Source organism: Oncorhynchus kisutch, linkage group LG20, assembly GCF_002021735.2.
Source record: "Oncorhynchus kisutch isolate 150728-3 linkage group LG20, Okis_V2, whole genome shotgun sequence".
NCBI classification, from domain to species: Eukaryota; Metazoa; Chordata; class Actinopteri; order Salmoniformes; family Salmonidae; genus Oncorhynchus; species Oncorhynchus kisutch.
This window is the reverse complement of record NC_034193.2, coordinates 24,783,773-24,808,997: the sequence shown is the minus strand read 5'-3', so window position 1 is coordinate 24,808,997 and position 25,225 is coordinate 24,783,773. Positions and strand designations below refer to the sequence as shown.

Here is a 25,225-nt window from a genome sequence, read left to right as displayed (position 1 = left end):
TGAGATACTCCATTAATTGCAGCCAGAGAATACCGAATTCATCCTCAATTTGCGCGACTCGCTCATTACACATTCAGATAGACACTGTATGAACGACTGTCATTTGAATGTATGTGTTAAGATGCCATCCACAGTGTGTTCCTGAACAGATAAGAGCTCCTCTAGCGTAAACGCCACCCACATCGCACGCCTACAGTTCTGTGCGTGATTGGATTGGCAAGCACTTCTCTCTCTCACACAGGCCCCGCAAGCATACGATAGAAACATGGGGGGATAGGAAACAGACCGGTGTAATTATCATGTATACATTCAACATGTTGCTCGCCAACCTGTTGTTACTAGTGAACAAGTGGGTGGAGACATTATTGGGGCGGTAGGTAGCCTAGGGGTTAGAGCGTTGGGCCTGTAACCGAAAGGTTGCTGGATTGAATCCCAGATCTGACAAGGTAAAAATATGTTATTCTGCCCCTGAACAAGGCAGTTAAACCACTGTTCCCCGGTAGGCCGACATTGCTAATAAGTGTGTAGTGTATGAGAGAGTGTGCGGGTCCTTCTCAACACTGTGAGGGGCAGAAGTTATGATATAAATATATCTAAATGGAGTAAACATGTACACACAACAGTATACTGTGTTTCAACAAAAGCCACCCTGTTTCATTTGCTACTGCACACCATCATGTTCTGACATCTACATTCACATCTTGATTGAATCAGTTCATCCGATGTGAGGTATGATAACTGTAAATGGCAGTCCAAAGAACTCCATTTTAGTACAGGGTTGAGTCTATACTTGACCCTTTTGGGAAAATGTCACCAGCAAAAGATAATTAAATTATCTTTGGCATTTTAAGAAATGCCACCTATTGTACTACTTATGATCAAAGCCAGAAGATTACTTTGAAGTTCTATATTTCTGGAGTTCAATAGTATGATAAGTACAAGTTATTATAAGACTTTTATGCAAACAAAAGAACGCCACAGCAACCCAAACAGATCCCAAAAGTCAGGGCACTGAGGAAAAAAGTGGTAATTTGCTTGCTATTTCCTCTTTTTTTTGAACACATCATTTGTAGTTTTCTTAGTTATTTCCTGGCAGGTTGTCCATCCCCTTTTAATCCCAATCAATCCCCTGCCAGATATATTTTTGCAGTCTTGGCAACAACCATAGGAGTTAATTATAGAGCACAAACAGATCTGGCACCAGGCTACAGATGTTCACTGTTTGTTTTGGACTATGGACTCAGTCGGTGGTCTCCGACCTGGCATGACCTCTCATGACAATCTTGGTCGCTTGAATAAAAGTTTAATCTGTTCTTACATCTCTTATACACCGTCTCCGATCCTCTCCATCGTGACGCATGGGTTACCTAATCTGGCCCTCCAGATTCCATCTACCCAATCAATCATCCTCATGTAATGGCTCCCTGGCCACTCTGGCTGATTGGTGACTACAGCAAGCCACCGCCGCCTCAAGAAAAGGAGGGCTACACAACATCGATGTCGTACCCGTTTTTCATCACTTACACATGTATATTGTCCTCTGTATGATGTACAAGTAATCCATAAAAAATCTTTCAAAAAGGTTGTTAAAATGCAGGGCCGTGTTCATTGGGCACCAAACGAACCGTGTTCAAATATGCTGAAACAGGGAGGGACTACCTTGGACTTTGTTCAACTAGAAACACTCATTTCCATTTTCTGTTGCAGAATGTTTGAAAAGGTTTTCCGTTGTGTGCCCTAATGAACACAACCCTTGTTTTATAGGGTAATTATGTATATGGATCATTAAGATCAATGATCAGATGATGCATGTCTTGTCTCCATCACTTTTTGGGGACCTTGCAAACTCAGAGAGTTGCTCAGGTATATCCATAGACATACACTATATATACAAAAGTATATGGACACACCTTCAAATTAGTGGATTTTGATATTTCATCCACACCTGTTGCTGATAGGTGTATAAAATTGAGCACACAGCCATGCAATCTCCATAGACAAACACTGGCAATACATTGGCCTTACGGAAGAGCTCAGTGATATTCAGCGTGGCACTGTCATAGGATGCCACCTTCCCAACAATTCATTTTGTAAGATTTCTGCCCTGCTAGAGCTGCCCTTCTCAACTGCAAGTGCTGTTATTGTGAAGTGGAAACATCTAGGAGCATCAACGGCTAAGCTGCAAAGGGGTAGGCCACACAAGCTCACAGAATGTGACCGCGAGTGCAGAAGCACGTAAAAATGGCCTATCCAAGTCCCCGCAGCAATGTTCCTACATCTAGTGGAAAGCCTTCCCAGAAGAGCGGAGGCTGTTATAGCAGCAAAGGGGGGACCAACTTCATATTAATGCCCATGATTTTGGAATGAGATGTTTGACGATTAGGTCACATACTTTTGGTCATGTAGTGTAGATAAAGGACTCATCTTTGAATCTGTGCCATTATAGTGTATGTGATAGCATGGGCAGCACCATTGAGGCATCTCCATTTTGAAGTAATACATTTTCCTCTTAATGATTTGTTGATCCCTCCTGATGACATGGTTGGACATGACTCTGACAGGGTCACCAGGAGGGATCAGCCAATGAAGTTGGATGTCCCACCCAGTTGACTACATTAAAATGGTGGAAGCCAATTAATAGCGCTGCCAATGCTACTATGGCCTTTTGGCCTCTAGAGGCCTCTATGGGTGTATCATAGAGTGTCAACATTGAACCTGTTATTCTATTCCACAGAGTTGTCAGCTCTATTTCTGTCTTTAATATTACCCTTCATTCAGGCTGCCATTTTATTTGGAGCTATTCTGATATGTTGTGAGATGTAATATTTATGTTTTTATGGCTGTTGTATCACTGTATACAGTACAAACAAATTTGCCCATCTATTTCGGATATCAAAAAATATACAGTATATTTTACTAACAAATTCCAAGAAACTTCAAACAAAATAAAGTCATCAATCAACGCCTTTGGCATCTTTCTAGATTTATACAAAGCGTTCAATGTGGTTGATGATGAAATATTACTTGCTAAATTGCATTATTATGGTTTTCATTATTATACATATAAATGCTTATATAATTATGTTTATGATAGAGAACAATTTGTATATGCAAATGGTTGTGCATCTACCAGGGCCAAGATATCCTGTGGCATACCGCAGGGTTCGATCCTTGGACCTTTGTTTTTCCTGATCTACAGTATTTCAATGACCTTGCTGCTGTATCTTCTACCATACTTCCCATTCTTTTTGCTGATGATACCAACTTGATTTTATTACACAATAATTTTGATTCACTAATCAATGGAGCGAACTCAGGAATGGCCAAGTGTTCTGAATGGTTCCAGTTAAACAAACTATCCTAAATGTTAAAATCCAACATCATTGTATTCACTGGTAAGATGTTTTGAGTTGGGGGGAGTCCCCTTTATAATTAAGAATTGCAAGCATCTATTATTGCATTTGTGAAGTGGCATACAGTTGAGCAGACACGTTTTTAGGATTTCCACACATGGGGATGTTTTTTTAGCAGGGTCTTGGGGGAAAATGAGCCTTTTATAAACAGATTTCATGCAATGCTATGTAATTTACATGATAGAAGACATTAGCAGAATATGTTTAATATCACACAAAGTGCAACTAGCTATTCAGGTAGAACAATTATTTATAAAAAAAAAATTTGGTCAAATTGAATTCCAACTATAATGTTCTGTTTACTGCGACATAATATCCTGCTTGTATTTTCCTTATCAACAATGGCTTGATACTTTTGATATTAACCTATTAAAGTTTGGAAACTTTTGTGAAGGCTTGGTGTGGTGTGACTGTTAGCCTTTTATACTGCAGGCCTATGTTATGAAGGCAGTGCGCACCAGTGATCCAGCTGACTCTTTCAGTTGAACTTGAGGTGAGGAAGAATGTTTTAGGCCTACCGGAGTTACTCTTATCATCTAACATTATAATACTTATCTTTATTTAAAAATATTCTGATAGAACAATACACTGTTTTGCAATGAAGATCTACAGTAGCCTCAACAGTACTCTATAGGGTAGCACCATGGTGTAGCCAGAGGACAGCTAGTTTCTGTCCTCCTCTGGGTACTTTGACTTCAATACAAACCCAGGAGGCTCGAGGTTCTCACCCCCTTCCATAGACTTCCGGAGGACCACCTCCAACCTATCAGAGCTATTGCAGCATGAACTGACATGTTTTCCACCCAATGAATGGATCTGAAAATGAATCAAGCACTGAAGCATAAGCTACAGCTAGCTAGCGCTGCAGTGCATAAAATGTGGTAAGTAGTTGACTCAAAGAGAGAGAAAGACAATAGTTGAACAGTTTTTAACAAATTCATTTCTTCAAAAATGAAGGCAAAGCAAGAGAGAGAGAGAAAGCTATATGTTTGTATTGTTTTCACTTTCACTTACTTAGCTTGCCAATGCAGCTAGCCAATTTAGCCTACTCAAGCACACACCTTAAACAGAGAGGGATGCTGTGCTACCAAGCAGGCTATCGCTACGCAACACTGGAACTCCCAAGTCAAGGTGTGCTTTTGGTTTTATGAGATTATTGCCACCTGACCTGGGCCCGCCAATGTAACTGCAAAATTGCTTGCTAACTGTACACTGTACTACATGACTGTAGTGAGTTTACTGACGCGTTAGTTCTAGTAGCTATGTTGACTTGACGTTAGCTAATATGGTGACAATGATAAAGGCTGTATGTAGCGGTTAGCAGTTATAATATGAAGGTTTGGCTTGGAAAGTTTTTTTCAGACAGCTGATGTGTTGTGCACTAAAGTCCACAAGCAAAGGAAAAAGGTGAGAGGAGGTATTATACAACGGTCATAGGGATCGTGCTGTTTCTATGTGGCTGCTATGAAAATGAACTGTGTTGCCAGTGAGCAGAGGTGTACTCATTCTGCCGATTCTGTTGAAAAACATTTCTTAAACGGAAGCAAACGGAACGAAACGGGGATAAACATATCTGAATTTGTCCAATAGAAACTCTCGTTTGCAACTGTTGGACTAATGATTACACTCTAGATCAGCTAGATGCAGGTAAGATTGTGCAAGGTGGTATTGAATGCGTCAATGTCTGTCAGGTTGATTACTCAAATTTCTCTTGACCTGTGCACCTACGTGGTAAACTTTCATTCGAAGGCCAGGTTGTAGCAACCTCATGATGGGTGTAGGGAAGATTTGAGTATCATGTAGTAGCCTAAACTTATCAACGTTACATTGAGCTGGGAGAATGGAATATGAATGACCGCCATCCAATAATGCTGTAATAGAAATAAGGCAATAAAAATAGATTTATCGTCCTCCCTCATCTTAAATGGCACTGACTGCCACTGCTGTATAGCAGACTCAGTAGCCTATCTGATAGGAATAAAGAAATGCATGTGGGTGTAATTGCATGCCACTGACATATCTCTCTCTCTCTCTCTCTCTCTCTCTCTCTCTCTCTCTCTCTCTCTCTCTCTCTCTCTCTCTCTCTCTCTTTCACTCTCTCTGGGGTTAGGCCTAAGCTTCTTCTTGTGGCTCATTTGGCCAATATCCCTCGTTTATTGATGGTGCTGGCTGCATGGGTGCTGCATGGTGCTGGCTGCATGGCTGCCCCAATACATATGGATGACTGGTGCATTTCTCATATGTCTGATAAATGTCAATCTTCCCAGTCACTTGTCCAGTGCCAAATTTTCCTGACAGAAACCTTGTTATATAGTATACATTGAGTGTACAAGACATTAGGAACACCTGCTCTTTCCATGACATGGACTAGCCAGGTGAATCCAGGTGAAAGCTATGATCCCTTATTGATGTCACTTGTTAAATTCTCTTTAATCAGTGTAGATGAAGGGGAGGAGACAGGTTAAAGAAGGATGTTCAAGCCTTGAGATAATTGAGACATTAATTGTGTATGTGTGCCATTCAGGATATGGTAGTAGGTGCCAGGCGCACTGGTTTGAATGTGTCAAGAACTGCAACGCTGCTGGGTTTTTCATGCTCAACAGTTTCCCGTGTGCATCGATAATGGTCTACCACCCAAGGGACATCCAGCCAACTTGACACAGCCGTGGGAAGCATTGGAGTCAACATGCAGCGCCGCTGTGGAACACTTTCGACACCTTGTAGAGTCCACGCGCCGACAAATTGAGTCTCTTCTGAAGGCAAAAGGGGGTGCAACTACATTTTCAGAACGTGTTCCTAATGTTTTGTACACACTCAGTGTATTGTATCGGCTACAGTTGGCTACAAAATAAACGTTCCAGGGACACTGACTCACTCAATGATGAAGATGAAGAATAGGCTTCCCACGGGTGATGGCTGATGCACTTGTGTCCATATCTGTAAATAAGCTAGCCAACTTACCCTGCTGGTTTTATTTATTTTATTTATTTAAACTTTTATTTAGTTGAGAACAAGTTCTCATTTGCAACTGCGCCCTGGCCAAGATAAAGCAAAGCAGTTCGACACATACAACAACACAGAGTTACACATGGAGTAAACAAACACACGGTCAATAATACAGTAGAAATATCTATATACAGCATGTACAAATGAGGTAGGTTAAAGAGAGGTAAGGCAATAAATAGGCCATGGTGGCGAAGTAATTACCATATAGCAATTAAACACTTGAATGGTAGAATTTGCAGAAGATGAAAGGTAAGTGGTAAGAATAAGAAGGGGGGGAAAACAGCCAGAATCTCAATTGGTGGGAATGAAATGGACCAGGTTTCATCCATCAGACACCGTGGTGTTCTAGTTGATGAAAAGTTGTCCTGGAAAGAACATATTCACTTTGTCTGCAGCAAAGTGATGAAGTCTGTTGGTATCATCAGAAAGATTATTACTTTGGATCCTAAAACTATACTACAGCGTAATTTAGCCATATCTCATTTACTGCAATACTGTCTGGGACAGTACACACAGTATTCTTCCTACCTACACAAATGACTCATCACACAGAATAAATGAGAGGTGGCTACACCTTCTCTAACTTCTTGGCTCCATCTTCCCCTCTGTTTAAGAAACTCAATATACTGTCTATCTACAACATTAATATACTCCAATTATGCACCTTTATCTACAAATATACATACAATAACTCCCAGATAGCCCACCTAAACCCTTCAATGGATTCCTCCTGGTTAATTCTCAAATCCATACATACAACAAAAGGTCAAATCAAATCAAATTGTATTTGTCACATGCTCCGAACACAACAGGTGTTCACCTTACAGTGAAATGCTTACTTACAAGCCCTTAACCAGCAATGCAGTTTTAAGAAAAAGTGTTTAGAAAGTATTTCCTAATATAAACTGAAGTAAAAAATATTTATAAAAAAAATAAAAAATAATTAAGGAGCAACAATAGTAACAGTAGCGAGGCTATATACAGGGGGTACTGGTACAGAGACAATGTGCGGGGGCACTGGTTAATCAAGGTAATTGAGGTAATATGTACATTTAGGTAGAGGTAAAGTGAATATGCATGGATAATAAACAGAGAGTAGCAGCAGCATAAAAATGGGGGATGGGGTGGGGACAATGCAAATAGTCCAGGTAGCCATTTGACTAGCTGTTCAGGAGGCTTATGGATTGGGGCTAGAAGCTGTTAAGAAGCCTTTTGGACCTAGACTTGGCGCTCCAGTGCCGCTTGACGTGCGCTATCAGAGAACATGACTAGGGTGGCTGGAGTCTTTGGCAATTTTTTGGGCCTTCTTCTGACACCGCCTGGTATAGAGGTCCTGGATGGCAGGAATCTTGGCCCACTACGCATTACCCTCTGTAGTGCCTTGCAGTCGGAGGCCGAGCAGTTGCAATACCAGGCTGTGATGCAACCAGTCAGGATGCTCTCAATGTTGCAGCTGTAGATGTTTTTGAGGGTCTGAGGACCCATGCCAAGTCTTTTCAGTCTCCTGAGGGGGAATAGGTGTTGTCATGCCCTCTTCATGACTTTCTTGGTGTGTTTGGACCATGATAGCCTGTTGGTGATGAGAATGAGGGTGTGCTCTGTCCTCCTTTTTCTGTAGTCTACAATCATCTACTCTATCTTGATCACATTGAGGGAGAGGTTGTTATCCTGGCAACACACTGCCAGGTCTCTGACCTCCTCCCTGTAGGCTGTTTCATTGTTGTCGGTGATCAGGCTATGTTGTGTCGTCGGCAAACTTAACGATGGTGTTGAAGTCATGCCTGGCCATGCAGTCATGGGTGAACAGGGAGTACAGGAGGGGACTGAGCATGCACCCCTGAGGGGCCCCTGTGTTGAGGATCAGTGTGACATATGTTGTTATCTACCCTTACCACCTGGGGGCAGCCCGCCAGGAAGTCGTTGATCCAGTTGCACAGGGAATTGTTTAGTCCCAGGGTTCTTATGAGCTTTAAGGGCACTATGGTGTTGAACTCTGAGCTGTGGTCAATGAATAGCATTCTTACGTGGGTGTTCCTTTTGTCCAGGTGGGAAAGGGCAGTGTGGCGTCATCTGTGGATCCGTTGAGGTGGTATGCAAATTGGAGTGGGTCTAGGGTTTCTGGGATGATGGTGTTGTGAGCCATGATCAGCCTTTCAAAGCACTTCATGGCTACAGATGTGAGTGCTACGGGTCGGTAGTCATTTAGGCAGGTTACCTTAGTGTTATTGGGCACAGGGACTATGGTTGTCTGCTTGAAACATGTTGGAATTACAGACTCGGTCAGGGACAGGTTGAAAATGTAATTGAAGACACTTGCCAGTTGGTCAGTGCATGCTCGGAGTACACGTCCTGGTAATCCGTCTAATCTGTCCGCCTTGTGAATGTTGACCTGTTTAAAGGACTTACTCACATCAGCTACGGAGAGCGTGATCACACAGTCACCCGGAACAGCTGATGCTCTCATGCATGTGTCAGTGTTGCTTGCCTCGAGGCGAGCATAGAAGTAATTTAGCTCATCTGGTAGGCTTGTGTCACTGGACAGCTCGCGGCTGTGGTTTCCCTTTGTAGTCCGTAATAGTTTGCAAGCCCTGCCACATCCGACGAGCGTTGGAGCCTGTGTAGTACGATCCTGTATTGACGCTTTGCCTGTTGGATGGTTCATTGGAGGACATAGCAGGATTTCTAATAAGCGTCTGGGTTAGCGTCTCGCACCTTGAAAGCGGCAGCTCTAACCTTTAGCTCAGTGCGGATGTTGCCTGTAATCCATGACTTCTGGTTGGGGTATGTACGTACGGTCACTATGGGGACAATGTCATCGATGCACTTATTGATGAATCCAGTGACTTATGTGGTGTACTCCTCAATGCCATCGGAAGAATCCCGGAACATATTCCAGTCTGTGCTCGTAAAACAGTCCTGTAGCTTAGCATCTGTGTCATCTGACCACTTCCTTATCAAGCACGTCACTGGTACTTCCTGCTTTAGTTTTAGCTTGTATGCAGGAATCAGGAGGATAGAGTTATGGTCAGATTTGCCAAATGGAGGGCAAGGGAGAGCCTTGCCGTCTTATTGCCAGCATCGGTTTGTGGTGGTAAATAGACAGCTACGAAAAATATAGATTGGTCTTGGTAAATAGTGTGGTCTACAGCTTATCATGAGATACTCTACCTTAGGCGAGCAAAACCTAGAGACTTCCTTAGTATTAGATTTCGTGCACCAGCTGGTATTTACAAATAGACACAGACTGCCACTTCCACCTGGAGGCAGATTCTATCTTGACAATGGACCGAAAACCCCGCCATGTCACGAACCCCGCTTCCTGAGTCTGTGTTTGCCTGTGTTTCTGTCCTGGAGTGTGTTTCCGGTGTCCTGGAACGCACCCTGTCTGGTTGCCGGGCAGATTAGCTTGTTGGGAGATCGATGTTCACCCGCACCTGTATCCCATCAGTAATCTGCACACCTGTCCTGATCATCACCTCTCCCCTTCAAAAGCTCTGACCTGACATCCATTCCCTGCCGGATCGTTAGCCATGAACAGTATGTTGTGCCATAGTATCAGCCTCAAGTTGGATAGAATTTGTTTTGTTGTTTTGTACGTCTTGCTTGCCTTCAACTTACCTCCGTTTGTTCTGTCTTCAGTTACTCACCCGGATCATTTACCTCATTCCCGCCTGGTCATCGGAGGATTCCGCTTCCCCATTGGATCCACCTATTTACTCCCATCAACTCACCACCGCTGCCCGCTTACGCCACCTGGATGTATCTACCCACTCACATTCACTTGTAAATAAATACTCACCTTCTTCCTACTCTCCTTGTCCTGGTCTGCTTCTGGGTTCGATTTTGAAGAAACGTGACACGCCAGCTGTATATTATCCAAGTTGTTTAGCCACGACTCAGTGAAACATAAGATATTACCATTTTTAATGACCCGTTGGTAGGATAGTCATGAACGGAGCTCATCCATTTTGTTGTCCAATGATTCCACGTTGGCTAATAGGACTGATGGTAGAGGGGGATTACTCACTCGCAGTCGGATCCTTACAAGGCACCCCAACCTACGCCCCCGATATCTCTGTCTCTTCTTCATGCGAATGATAAGGAAAAATCTTTGTCCACTACGAGGTAAGTAATCGCTATCCTGAGATCCAGAAGCTCTTTTCGGTCCTAAGAGACGGTGGCAGAAACATGTCCAAAATAAGTTACAAATAACGCAAAAAAAATCAAGACACTGTGATAACCTTCACCCTCCCCATTGCCACATAGTCAATTCTCTTTCAAATATGAGGTTCCATACTCTGGAATTCCTATCTTCACATGGCCAAAACATCCCTCAACTTCATACGTAGACTAGGGTTCATCCTGATAAAACCAAACTACCCAGTAGTCTCCAAGTCTCCACACACATAATCAAATGTGTTTTATTTTATGTATACTGAGTATGTGAGGTAAATCTGTTTGAACACTTTAAAACTTTTTGTGTGGTTTTCATTTAATCCCTTTAGGGTTTCCAACTCACCTGCAATGTTTTAGCATAAAAAAAAACAAAGTACTGTTTAGTATTTCACTTGTTTTCTTTAGGTGAGGAATAAATAAAACCTTACAAAATACACTAAAATGGCATTTATAGACATGAACAGTGGATAACCATTCTATCGTTATCTCTATTATAGTAGGCCAATGTTTCAATTGACGCGTGGGTAGTGAATGTGTTCCCTTGGAAATGTTGCTGAACGTAAGTGTCACAAGGTGGATAAGGACAGGTTATAGGTTTGTGATTGAGCAGGCAGCGTGAAGCAGAGGCAATGCACAAAAGACCATTTAACATTTATTTTGTAAGGCATGGTTTACATCATAGCATCAGCGCATTTCGTTTCAGCCATTTCTCAATTCAGTTCCACAATTGTTACGCTTCATCCCCATATCAATTTCTAGATTTTTTTTAAACTCTTAAAACCATGCTACTTAAAATTACAGGACAAATATACAAACCAAACAAAGGGGTACAGGAAGCAACTTAGTCCAGCAGGCATGTATCATTTTATTTTCTCAGAATGTATTCACTACAGCACAACTCCATTAACCATGTGCGCTCACCAAACATATCGGCTACACACTCTCTCACACAAGGCACCACCATGCCACCTTACTGCATTCACTTCCTGTGGTTGGCCACCTGGAACACAAAAACAGGGGGTTTAAATATGCTAAAATAAAATCACATGCTCTGTCAATTAACCAATAGGAATTGTATCGTCAATCCAATAACTGAATAACATCTGTATCATTTTAGTAACTTCAAAGTAACTCCAATTAGCTTCAATAAGCCTGCTGCAGTATATTATATTACTACCACTTAACACATATCGACGTAGCAATATTGGTGGAATTGCACATCATCTTGACAGTTGTCTTGCGTGGCCATCTGAAATCTGGGCTCTCGAGGCTACCATGACTGTAGACTGCAGACTAGTTGTGAGGAGAAGGAGGGGAGTTTAAATTGATGCCCTTCAGTTCTGGCCTCCTACCCATATAAAAAGAATACTACAGTTTACCATAGATTACTATAGTACTTACCATAGAATGATATAGAATTCTGTAGTAAACTGTAGAATCTTATACCGATAGAACCCTCTATCGTGTAGTGCTTACTATAGACTTTTGAAGTATACTGTAGAATACCATACTACACACTGTACTATCCCTTGATCATTCTAACTTTAGAATTTTGTAGTATAATGTAAAATACTATTGTCACGTGTGCTCCCTCTCCGGCCTCTAGGTCACCAGGCTGCTGATCATTAAGCACACCTGTCACCATCGTCACGCGCACCTGCGCCTCATGACACTCACCTGGACTCCATCACCTCCTTGATTACCTTCCCTATATTTGTTGCTCGTCTTGGTTATTTCCTCACGTGTTATTGACTCTGTTTCATGTCAGTGCGTAGTTTGTGTTTCTTGTTTTTATGTACCATTTATTAAACACTCACTTCCTGAACTTGCTTCCCAACTCTCAGTGTACATCGTTACAGAATAACACTTCACCTAAGGGAAGCACCAGGGAGTGTTTTTTTTGTGTTGGAAGGTATGTCTGGTCCAGGTGTCAGTACCAGAGCTACCAGGGAGGCCTCAGCCGGCACGTTGGGCTCTCACGCCCCAGGCCAGGTATGTCGGGCTCTCACGCCCCAGGCCAGGTTCGTCGGACTCTCACACCCCAGGGCAGGTTCGTCGGGCTCTCACGCCCCAGGCCAGGTTCGTCGGGCTCTCACGCCCCGGCCAGGTTCGTCGGGCTCTCACGCCCCGGCCAGGTTCGTGAGACACCTCTCACGCCCCGGCCAGGTTCGTGAGACGCCTCTCACGCCCCGGTCAAGTTTCTGAGCCTCGGTGGAAGCGACCGGTCCGCTCCTGGTCCCCGGGATCGTCCCTTTGGTCGGCGTCCTGCGGCTGGAGCCGCACGCCAGGGAGAGAGTACTGTCACGTGTGTTCCCTCTCTGGCCTCCAGGTCACCAGGCTGCTGATTATTGTGCACACCTGTGACACGCACCTGGACTCCATCACCTCCTTGATTATCTACCCTATATCTGTCACTCCCCTTGGTTCTTTCCTCAGGTGTTATTGACTGTTTCATGCCAGTGCGTTGTTTGTGTTTCTCAGCATACATCGTATTATATTACACACTATAATATCTCCCTCGATCATGTAGTGCTTACTATAGAATTTTGTAGTATACTGGAGAATTCTATACTACACTGTAATATCCTTAAATCATGTCGTGCTTGCTATAGAATTTTGTAGTATACTGGAGAATTCTATACTACACTGTAATATCCTTAAATCATGTCGTGCTTGCTATAGAATTTTGTAGTATATTGGATACTTATACACTACACACTTTATATCACTTGATCGTGTATTGCTTACTATAATATTTTTGAGTATACTGTAGAATACTATACTACACTGTAATATCCCTTGATCATGTAGTGTTTACTTTAGAAAGTATACTGTGTAGATGTAACGGCGTTCTTCGTTTGTTGAGAGAGAGTCGGACCGAAATGCAGCGTGGTGGTTACTCATGTCTTTAATGAAGAAAAGTGCGATACATGAAAATAACTAATAAATACAAAAACAACAAACGGAACGTGAAACCTAATTACAGCCTATCTGGTGAAACTACACAGAGACAGGAACAATCACCCACAAAATACAAAGCGAAACTCAGGCTACCTAAATACGGTTCCCCATCAGAGACAACAAGAAACACCTGACTCTGATCGAGAACCGCCTCAGGCAGCCCAAGCCTAACTAGACACACCCCTAATCATAGCAATCCCAAATCCTACAAAACCCCAATATGAAACACAACACATAACCCATGTCACACCCTGGCCTGACCAAAATATATAATGAAAACACAAAACACCATGACCAAGGCGTGACAGTAGAATACTATACTACACACTGTAATGCTTACCTGAGATTTTTTTTTGATCGATTGGACTGTCAATGCTGTTTTGATTGTAATGTACTGTCCTTGGGGAGCTCCTGCCAAGGATTTCCAGACGTTCCCCTTCAATTGTGAAGTGCCTACTATAGAATGTTAAAGTATACTCCACACTGTAGTATCCCTTGATTTATTTTATTTGACTATTTAAAAACACAGTACAACCACAAATGTGGATACAATGCATTTAGACATTTGTTGAGAATAATTGCCATTGTGGTCCTAGTTTAAATATGTTACACATTTACAGCTAACCCACATGAAGAAATACAAACGTATACTATGGTCAAAGTAAATGTATATACTACTAGTAATCATTGTAGTGTTTCTGCTGACTTTATTGTAGTGTTCACTGTAGTGTTTTTGCAGACGTGTCTAACATACTATATACTCATTCATTGTTTTTGCGGACATGTCTAGTATACGGTAGTATTCATTGTTGTCACGCCCTGACCTTAGAGAGACGTTTTATTGCTCTATTTGGTTAGGTCAGGGTGTGATTTGGGTGGGCATTCTATGTTTTCTATTTCTTTGTTTTTGGACGAGTGTGGTTCCCAATCAGAGGCCGCTGTCTATCGTTGTCTCTGAATCATACTTAGGCAGCCTTTTTCCCACCAAATGTTGTGGGTAATTATTTTCTGTGTGCGTTTGTATGCGCCACGGTTGCGTCACGGTCGGTTTCTGTTTACCAGTTTTTTTTGTGAAGGTTTCACTTTATAAAAAAATATGGAATTACATGCACGCTCATGTATGACACGAAGTTTGAAGACAGTGAACGTGACAATTGTACTATTTGTACTATTTTTCCGGACATGACTGTAGTAAACTACGTTTTTTGTGGACATGACTAGTGTATTGTAGTAACACCTGCTATAATAGCTTTTTTTTATATGCTTATTTAATTTGCATTTTGACATGGATTATTTCCATTAAATATATTCATTGCTGTTTTTGACTGTTATCTTCACCTTTCTGTGTCTCCTTTTAGATAAACCCTACTCCATACAAAGCCAATCAAGTTTCAATTCAAGACAAGTTTCATGTCAACTGTCAATCATTCCCTGCTATGTATCATCTCCATTACCTGAATCTATAAAGAGTCCGCCTGCACTTTAACTGGATTCCCACAGTAGATGGGCATCACCACAACCTAAACCTCAATCAGTTACAATCTTGTAATTGAAAAATACTGTGTGACAGGCTAGGAAACAAACTTTTGGTCAGTGTTTCCCTGGGCACACTTATTAGGGGAGGACATGCAGGAAATGGATAAAAGCACCCGTTTGTCATGTTCAAGTGAGGGCTTTGTACATGGAAGGCCGTGTGTGTGTGTGTGTGTGTGTGTGTGTGTGTGTGTGTGTGTGTGTGTGTGTGTGTGTGTGTGTGTGTGTGTGTGTGTGTGTGTGTGTGAAATGTTTATGAAATGTTTACTTACAAGCCCTTAACCAACAATGCAGTTTTAAGAAAATATTTAATAAATAAATAAACTAAAGTAGAAAAAGTAACACCATAAAACAACAACGAGCCTATATCAAATCTCATTTTATTAGTCACATGCTGAATACAACAGGTGTAGACGTAGACCTTACAGTGAAATGCTTACTTACGAGTAAGAATAATACAGATAAGAATAAGAGATAAAGAGAGATAAAAGTAACAAGTAATTAAAGAGCGGCAGTAAAATAACAGTAGCGAGACTATATACAGGGGGGAACCAATACAGAGTCAATGTGCTTGGGCACTGGTTAGTTGAGGTAGTATGTACATGTAGGTAGAGTTATTAAAGTGACTATGCATAGATGACAACAGAGAGTAGCAACGGTTTAAAGAGGGGGTGAGAGGGGGGGGGGGGGCACTGCAAATAGTCTGGGTAGCCATTTGACTAGATGTTCAGGAGACATATGGCTTGGGGGAAGAAGCTGTTTAGAAGCCTCTTGGACCTAGACTTGGCGCTCCTGTACCGCTTGCCGTGCGGTAGCAGAGAGAACAGTCTATGACTAGGGTGGCTGGAGGCTTTGACAATTTTTAGGGCCTTCCTCTGACACTGGCTGGTATAGAAGTCCTGGATGGCAGGAAGCTTGGCCCCAGTGATGTACTGGGTCGTTCGCACTACCCTCTGTAGCGCCTTGAGGTCGGAGGCCGAGCAGTTGTCATAACAGTGTAGAGGGGGGGGGGGGGGGGCAATGCAAGTAGTCTGTGTAGCCATTTGATTAGGTGTTCACGAGTTTTATAGCTTGGGGGTCCTAGTGCCTTGTGGTTGGAGGCCGAGCAGTTGCCATACCTGGCACTAATACAACCAGTCGATGGTGCAGCTGTAAAGCCTTTTGAGGATCTGAGGACCCATGCCAAATCTTTTCAGTCTCCTGAGGGGGAATAGGTTTGTCGTGCCCTCTTCACGACTGTATTGGTGTGCATAGGCCTTCTTCCTTTGTTGGTGATGGCCAAGCAACTTGAAGCTCTCAACCAGGCAGGTTACCTTAGTGTGCCTGGGCACAGGGACTATGGTGGTCTGCTTGAAACATGTTGGTATTACAGACTCAGACAGGGAGAGGTTGAAAATTTAATTGAAGACACTTGCCAGTTGGTCAGCGCATGCTTGCAGTACACGTCCTGATAATCCATCTGGCCCTGTGGCCTGTTTGAAGGTCTTACTCATATCAGCTGCGGAAAGCGTGATCACACCGTCTTCCAGAACAACTGATGCTCTCATGCATGTTTCAGTGTTATTTGCCTCGAAGCGAGCATAGAAAGAGTTTACCTCATCTGGTAGGCTTGTGTCACTGGGCAGCTCTCGACTGTGCTTCCCTTTGTAGTGTGTAATGGTTTGCAAGCCCTGCCACATCCGACGAGCGTCAGAGCCAGTGTAGTACGATATACAGGGGGTACCGCCGGTACAGAGTCAATGTATGGGAGTACAGGTTAGTTGAGGTAATATGTACATGCATATGTACATGACTATGCATAGATAATAAACAGCGAGTAGCGGCAGTGTAAAAAAAGAAATGTGGTGTTCTTTCTTTTCCACCATCGGAAGTACAATATTTGTCATAGCTTTTGGTCATCTTGTGAGCTTGGTCAGCTGAATTTCTGTGAAAGCACTTTCAGAAAGCTATCTAGTAGAAGTAGCTGATCTAAGAAGTAATTTTGGTGTACGCTTGTTAATGTGTGTTATCTGTCAAACACACAAACCTAATCCTCTAAACTTTAATAAACTCTGCTTGTTCTTTATCTGCTTCTGTGCTGTTTCTATAACGACACAGGGCGAGACCCAGATGCAGGAGGCAGATGGTTTGAGATGGTTTGAGTCTCTGATATTTATTAAAATACAAGGGACAGGCAAAAGGACTGTCAGGTCGAGGACTGTCAAAAGTTCATTAACCAGTTCGGAGTCCGAAAGGTACAGGGCGGCAGGCAAGCTTGAGGTCAGGGCAGGCTGAATGGTCCGGCAGGCGGGCTCAGTGTCAGGGCAGGCAGAAAAGGTCGGAACCGGGAGGGCTAGAAAACAGAGACTTGGAAAAACGGGAGCACGGACGAAACACGCTGGTAGGCTTGATGAGACAAGACGAACTGGCAACAGACAAACAGAGAACACAGGTATAAATGCACTGGGGATAATGGGGAAGATGGACGACACCTGGAGGGGGGTGGAGGCAAGCACAAAGACAGGTGAAACAGATCAGGGTATGACAGTTTCCCTTTAATGGGCCTAGAACCTATGTAACGTTTAGATGTTAGAATTGTAATAAAAATTAAAATAAATTGCTAATGTGTTGTCTGGTCCGTATTTAGACCATAGTATAAGTATTTTTTATGTGTACTCTCCTTCCTCCACCAGCTCTTCCCCTGGGCCAGGTCAGGAGGAGAGTCAGTGGATACAGCATGTATGAGGGAGGGAGATGGAGCAGGCAAGTGAGACAGCAATGGATGTAGACTGGACTTGAAATGAGTGGATGAGAGTTGACTGACTATCTGTCTGCCTGTCTGACTAAAGAACAGGGGGAGAGGCTGTAAGATTGTCCAAGACTATTTGTGAAGAGAACTGGAAGTGCATCAGAGGAGGGAAGGAACAGCCAGGATTAGGCTGTGGTGGAAAAAGCACAAGATTACAGAGGCTGAGGATAAGGAAATAAAGCAAAATAGTGGAGGGAGCTGTAATCCGGCTATCTCGATCCCAGCAAGACTCATAAACCAGGACGTGCATTTTCAACATGATGTAATCCTGATTTTGGACAATCCCGGGCCCAAATTTCTGAATAGTGTTACATCACGGGCTGGCATGCCTTGTCTCGTTCACTACTACAGAACTACAGTAGTTGGTCACTCAAATTTTCACTTGGTCATGCATTGCCAATTAAATGAAAATTGGAATGAGGTGGATGTTAGGATTCACCCATAAGCAGTTTGAGAGATTGAATCCAAACAAATGCTTTCACTTTTGTTCAGATTCGGAGGCGGAGACCAACACCCGCTACGCTATTCCGTTTGACAGACCAACCGTCTCCCGAGGAGGAAAACGACAATCACCAGGTAAAACAGCACCACCTTAAATACCTGAAAGTACTATCACACCACTAAACCTACATGCAGTCCTTGAAGTACTAACCACAGCATTCAATTACATTATGTCAGCAGTAGTCCCCCAATTCTTGTCCTGGAGAGCAATGGGTTGTGCAGGATTTTTGATCAAGCCCAGCTCTATCGCACCTGTTAAAACTGGTACAGATGTAGGATCTTAATTTGCTACAACAGGAAAATAATCCTGAATCTAAAACAGGAGGGGGGGTGGTTCTACTAAACTAACATATGGAATTGTTTTAAGATCCTTTAGCTATTTGATTATGAATTTTAGGACCCATTTAGCCCATAGAAACACTTTGAATAGCTGATTCACACATGGAATAACAGATACTGGAAAAATACATCAAAATAAGTTATGTTTTAAAGTGTCTGTCCTATATCTGAGAGGTATAAGAAAGATTGGGAAGTATTTTTTGCTTCTTTTTGACCCATATTTAAATAAAACATTTGGGCACTAAACTACTTCCATATACACTTCCATAAATGTTTGACACTAGTACCGGGCTACCTTCAGACAAGCAAAATGGACACCATCGTGTTCGTGAGAGTCTTATCTTTCCATATTGGTCATATTAGTTTTGTAGGCCAAACCATTTGTTTTCGTGATAATATTTCTCAAGGTCTGACAAACACCACTGTAGTTCGGCCACCTTCCACCGCATTGGCGGATGTGGTGGATTGAGGCGCAGCCTATGCAAAAAGACATCTGCATCTTAAAACGGATTTTGATGGGGATTGTTGTATTATGCTAATTCGATTTCTGTGAGCATGCACATCGACTCTATGGACATTTTTGTAGTGGTTGATACATTTATCGTATCAAAATCAAGTCTGAAATTTCAAAGTGGAAATTACAAACGTCAGAAGCCTTTTTAAAAATGAAGATCCTACATCTGTACATGTCTTATCAAGACTGATTACTTGAATCAGGTGTTGGACTGTAACTAATGTCTGCACACTTTGTGGCTCTCAAGAACCAGGTGTGAAGACCCTTCCATGATGTGACAATCTGTTGTGGTTGTCTCAGTTTTCATTTGAGAGCAAGGCACCGTTTTCTTAGGCCAATGTGTTGGATGTGCAGTGAGTTAGTCTGATGCAGCCTAAATGGCACCCTGATCCCTATATTGCACACTACTTTTGGCCAGTAGTGCCTTACATAGGGAATAGTGGGCCTTTGTAGATTTGACATTGTTTTTCTCTTTACCTACATAGTGGGTCATTGGGGAAAATGGCGTCCTCACCAAGAACATCAATGCGCATGTGTACCAGCCTCCATCACTCAAAGGTAGGTTGACTATCCATCATCTTATTATGTAAACAGTGACCCATAAAGCATTTGGGAGAGTTGAGGAAACCACTTCCTGTCTGTAGCCATGTTTTCTGGCCTGGGATTAGTCTATATCTGTCTTGACTGAAAGGGTTTTAAGTGGAAATGGCTTAATCATGAGGTGTGTGTGTGTTGGGTTAGTTTGTGTGTGTGTGAACGTGTGGGTGTTGTGAGATTAGGGGCAGAGACAGCTGTGAGTCTCCACTGCTCTGGATCATCCAGGATTATAGAATGGGGCACACAGCTGCAGTGCAGACAGGCAACATCGCACACACTCTCACATGACCCGTTCCTTATGATATAGTATATTTACTATTAGCAATACCTGAAGCCGTGCATTAAGTCTCGTGTCCCGATCTGTTTGTCCGTCCATTTCTTTCTGTGGCTGCATACTAAAGTACAATTTGGCATTTTTGGCATAGCTGATCTTAAAACTGTTTTGGTTCTAAAAACTACCTCTTTTCTGTGCCTGTCTGTCTGTCGTTCTGTCTGTCTGCCTGTTTGTCTGTGTGGTTTCACAGCTGTACAGAGGATGGCTCAAGCCCGCATGAAGTCTCTGGGAACCTGTGGCCCCGAAGAGACAGATGACTTCTCTGGGGAGGAAAGCGTGGACTGTGAGGAGAGCCTGGATATATCCCCTGTCTCCACCACTGGTGAGAGAAGCACAACATGGGTGTTATGTCCCAAGTCCCACGCAGTGTGCACATGTGCACCCCTCCCCACACTCGCCAATTTCAAAGCATTGGATTGGTGTAAGCATGGGATAGAGGGAGTTTCCACAACTTCCACACCAGTGCTTTATTTTTAAATGCAGCAAGTGAACAAGTGTACACTTAAGGCTGAAGGGTAGAGAATTGGAACGCAGAGGAGTATCAGCAGAAATACTCTATCGCTCGCTTGCACGCATGCACTCACACACAAATACATGCTCTAGCTCACTCACTCACTCACTCACTCACTCACTCACTCACTCACTCACTCACTCTCTCATTTACTCACTCTTGAAGGTGCAATCTGTTAGTTACTACAGAAACATTTGGCTAAGAAGCAAAACAAACAACATTTGACAGTACACCTTTAACAATAGCCTGTTCCTCTTCCCAGGGTCAAGGGTCAATTCAGAGGGAAGAATTGCTCACTTTCTTCACCTCAGAGTCCCACACGGAGAGGAGGAAGAGGAGCTGGATGATGAGGAGAAGAGGGGAAAAGGTGGACCAAGGAGGACAAAGAAGAAGGGAGAATAACAGACCACTGTGTGTCACAGAGAGGAGATTCAGATTCTGTGGCAAAAGATGATTGACGATACAGAGTGATGTTTTCTAATTATTATATAAAGAGTGTGGAGAAAATATCTAAATACGTGTGTGTGCGTGCGTGTGTGTGTTTGTTAAGTTATGTGTGTGCTTGCTTGCATTCGTGTGTGTGTGTGTGTGTCAGTGGAGGCTCCTCAGAGGAGGAAGGGTAGGACCATCCTCCTCAGTGAATTTCATAAAAATGTAAATTGTAAAACATTCAAAAAGTTAGTATTTTTAGATTAAACAATACTAAATACAATCACGTCACCGAACAATTGATTAAAACACACTATTTTGCCAAGAAGGTCTCCAGTAGCCTCAACAGCACTCTGTAGGGTAGCACCATGGTGTAGCCGGAGGACAGCTAGCTTCAGTCCTCCTCTAGGTACATTGACTTCAATACAAAACCCAGGAGGCACGAAGTTCTCAACCCACCCATAGACTTACACAGTAATTATGACAACTTCCGGAGGACATCCTCCAGCCTATCAGATTTCTTGCAGCATGAACTGACATGTTGTCCACCCAATAAAATAATCAGATAATTAATCTAGTACTGAAATCATAAGCTACAGCTAGCTAGGACTGCAGTGTATAAAATGTGGTGAGTAGTTGACTCAAAGAGAGAGAAAAGACAATAGTTGAACAGGTATGAAAAAATGTCTTTCTTCCAAAATGAAGGAGAAGCAAAAGAGAAATAGAGAGAGATTTTGTCATTTTTTGTTCACTTTCAATTTCACTTAGTTAGCAAATGCAGCTAGCTAATTTAGCCTACTGAAACACACTGTTCAAACAGAGGGATGCTATGTTAGCTAGCTGGCTATGACTATCCAATACAAGACTGGAACTCTTCCAAGTCAAGGTAAGCTTTTGGTATTACTAATTTATTGCCACCAGGGCCCTGTACACTAACGTTACTGTGTGATTGTAGCGGGTTTACTAATGGGTTGGTTCTATTAACTATGCTGACTATGACGCTACTTTAGCTAATATGGTGACAACGATGTAGGCTGTGTGTAGCGGTTCAGCTTGGAAAGGTTTTTTACTGTTGTGCATTGAAGTCCATAGGCGAAGGGACAAGATTAGAGGAGGAGAGCGTGGACTATAACGTGGCTGCTATGAAAGTGAACTGTGTTTACGCGTGTAATTCGTTCTGCCGATTCTGTTGAAATATGCTTATTAAATGGAAGCAAACGGAAAAAAACGGGGATAGACATACTTGAATTTGTCCAATAGAAACTCTCGTTTGCAACTGTTGGACTAATGATTACACCCTATATCAGCTGGTATGCTGATATAGGTGGTAATGTGCAAGGTGGTATTGATGTCACTGTCTGTTGCCTCAAATTTGTCTCTCAACCTTGTGTGCAGCTACGTTATAAACATTCATTCATAGGCTAGGTTGTAGCAACGTCATGATGGGTATAGGGAAAAGTATTCTAGTATCACGTAGTGGCCTAAACCTATTGCTGTTACATTGAACTAGGTGAATGGAATATGAACGAGAGTCATCCAATATGCTGTGATATAAATAAATCGTCCTCCCTCATCTTAAACGGTACTGACCGCCACTGGTGTGTGTGTGTATGTATGCCTATCTTTGTGTGTCTGTTTGTATGCATGTGAGAAAGAGAGAGACACAGTGAGAGAGAAATAAAACGAGAGAGAGAAAAAGAGAGAGTTCTAAAGTGTTTAAGCTGAATGGTAGTGTTCCAGACAGCACTTCCTTATGAATTCCAGATTGCAGACGTCACTGTCTGAGGAACGATACTTATCATTGAGCGCGTTCCAGATTGTAGTTTTTTTTTGCAGGCGCGCTGTGCGTCTCATGCTTAGGTCCATGCTTTTTGTTGTGGAAATGAAGGCACTGTGATTTGACCGGTATTCCCAGCATAATCCTCTAGTTGTTGCAGGTAGAAAATCCTAGGAAATGTTCTGTAATTGACACAAGCTGTCTCCAATCAGTCAACCAATCAATGTCTGGTTGTGCATGTGTGTTTGGCAGGGGATGGCCTGAGCCAGGGGAGGCGTGGCTCTGCGAATCTCAATCACACAAAACCTATTATTTGTCAGGGAATACTATTTGTAGATCAGTAATTCTACACCTCACTCTGCTTAAGCTGATCCTCTCAAATGGACTTGGAAGTTGTAGCTAGAAATTGGTCAGGTAAGGGAAGTAGTCAATTTAACCAACCATGGAAGTATATTGGGGCCAATTTTAGGGGTGGCCCAGTCCCGGGACTCGAACCTGGGTCCAGCAATTGTTAATAAGCCAACAATTTAACAGTTAAGGTGTTGGCTTGACAGTCGCTGAACACAGGTTTGATTCCGGGGCAGGGTTACGCCCAGAATTCACAATTCATTTCAATTTCACTCATTCATTTACTCCACCAATAAGCACGGGATTGAGCTGCTTGCTATGGAACAGGTAAACTAGTTGTTTACATGTTTGATTGTTAAGTGCAGGCACGAGAAGTGACTGATATTTCATGGGTGGGGAGAGGGAGCGAGAGAAAAGGGTGGACATTAAGGGGGTTTTGCTTGAAGCACTGAACATCATGACATGACGTGAAAAGGATTGTACACAAATTCTACACTAGACATTAGGAATATACTTAATTTGGAATAAAAAATAATAACCGGTTCTCAAGAGATGAAAGTATCGGTTCTGTTGCAGAACACTGGAGATCACTCTTGTTTGCTAAAGTGGTAAGGTTAATCATTCTGCTGACAATTTAAGGTGTTTATTTACATTTACTAACACCAATGACACTTGGTATTTAGACACACCAAATGATCAATGAAATCCTCAAATGTATGACATACTAAAAGGGTGTGATTAACTAATCATTTTATTTAATATAGACCCCTCCCCCAATAACAGTTTGCCACCAGAGGGAATGCTCAAGGTTCTTGTATATCTTTGTAATGAGTGATATTCAAGGCAGTAACACCAAATGAAATAAAACTTAGGGACACATATTATATTGGTTTTAATATCATTCTTATAAAAGTATTCTAATAGCATTCTTTGTTTTTATTGATCTATACAATATTTAAATCATTTTGTTTACTTTCTAGCATTTAAAATGATTGCTAGATATCTCTAAATCCCCAAAACATGTCACTACTACTCTACTCATCACTACTGGGACAAGCCAATTTGCTTGCCCTAACGACTTTAAACAATGCATACAGGGCATTCGGGAAAGCATTCAGACCCCTTGACTTTTTCCACATTTTGGTTCATTACAGCCTTATTCTAAAATGGATTGAATCGTTTTTCCCCTCACCAATCTACACACAATACCCCATAATGACAAAGCAAAAACTGTTTTATAGGAATTTTTGCAAATGTATTACAAAAAAAAACTGAAATATGACATTTACATAATTATTCGAACCCTTTACTCAGTACTTTTTTGAAGCACCTTTGGCAGTGATTACAGCCTCAAGTCGGCTTGGGTACAAGCTTAGCACACCTGTATTTGTGGATTTTCTCCCATTATCCTCTGCAGATCCTCTCAAGCTCTGTCAGGTTGGATGGGGAGCGTCACAGCACAGCTATTTTCAGGTCTCTCCAGAGATGAACGATCGGTTTCAAGTCCGGGCTCTGGCTGGGCCACTCAAGGACATTCAGAGACTTGTCCAGAAGCCACACCTGCATTGTCTTGGCTGTGTGCTTAGGGTCGTTGTCCTGTTGGAGGGATAACCTTTGCCAAAGTCTGAGGTTCTGAGTACTCTGGAGCAGGTTTTCATCAAGGATCTCTCTCTGTACTTTGCTCCGTTTATCTTTCCCTCAATCCTGACTAGTCTCCCAGTCCCGCCCGCTGAAAAACATCCCCACAGCATGATGCCATCTCCATGCTTCATCGTACGGATGGTGCAGGTTTCCTCCAGACATGACGCTTGGCATTCAGACCTAAGAGTTCAATCTTGTTTCATCAGAGCAGAGAATCTTGCTACTCATGGTCTGAGAGTCCTTTAGGTGCCTTTTGGCAACTCCAAGCGGGCTGTCATCGGCTTTTTACTGAGGAGTGGCTTCCGTCTGGCCACTCTACCATAAAGGCCTGATTGGTGGAGTGCTGTAGAGATGGTT

The 25,225-nt window shown here is 42.6% G+C and overlaps 1 protein-coding gene across 1 annotated transcript in view; it reads left to right on the top strand.

Annotated features, from left to right (window-relative positions):
• Positions 1-24,421, top strand: part of LOC109865196 (protein phosphatase 1 regulatory subunit 1B) — a 33,285-nt gene extending 8,864 nt beyond the window's left edge. The window contains exons 2-5 of the mRNA XM_020453305.2: positions 18,370-18,453; positions 19,717-19,789; positions 20,353-20,484; positions 20,936-24,421. Coding sequence (XP_020308894.1) covers positions 18,370-18,453; positions 19,717-19,789; positions 20,353-20,484; positions 20,936-21,075 — 429 coding nt within the window. The 3' untranslated portion in view covers positions 21,076-24,421. The remainder of the gene's footprint in view (positions 1-18,369; positions 18,454-19,716; positions 19,790-20,352; positions 20,485-20,935) is intronic.
• Positions 24,422-25,225: the final 804 nt, after the last annotated feature.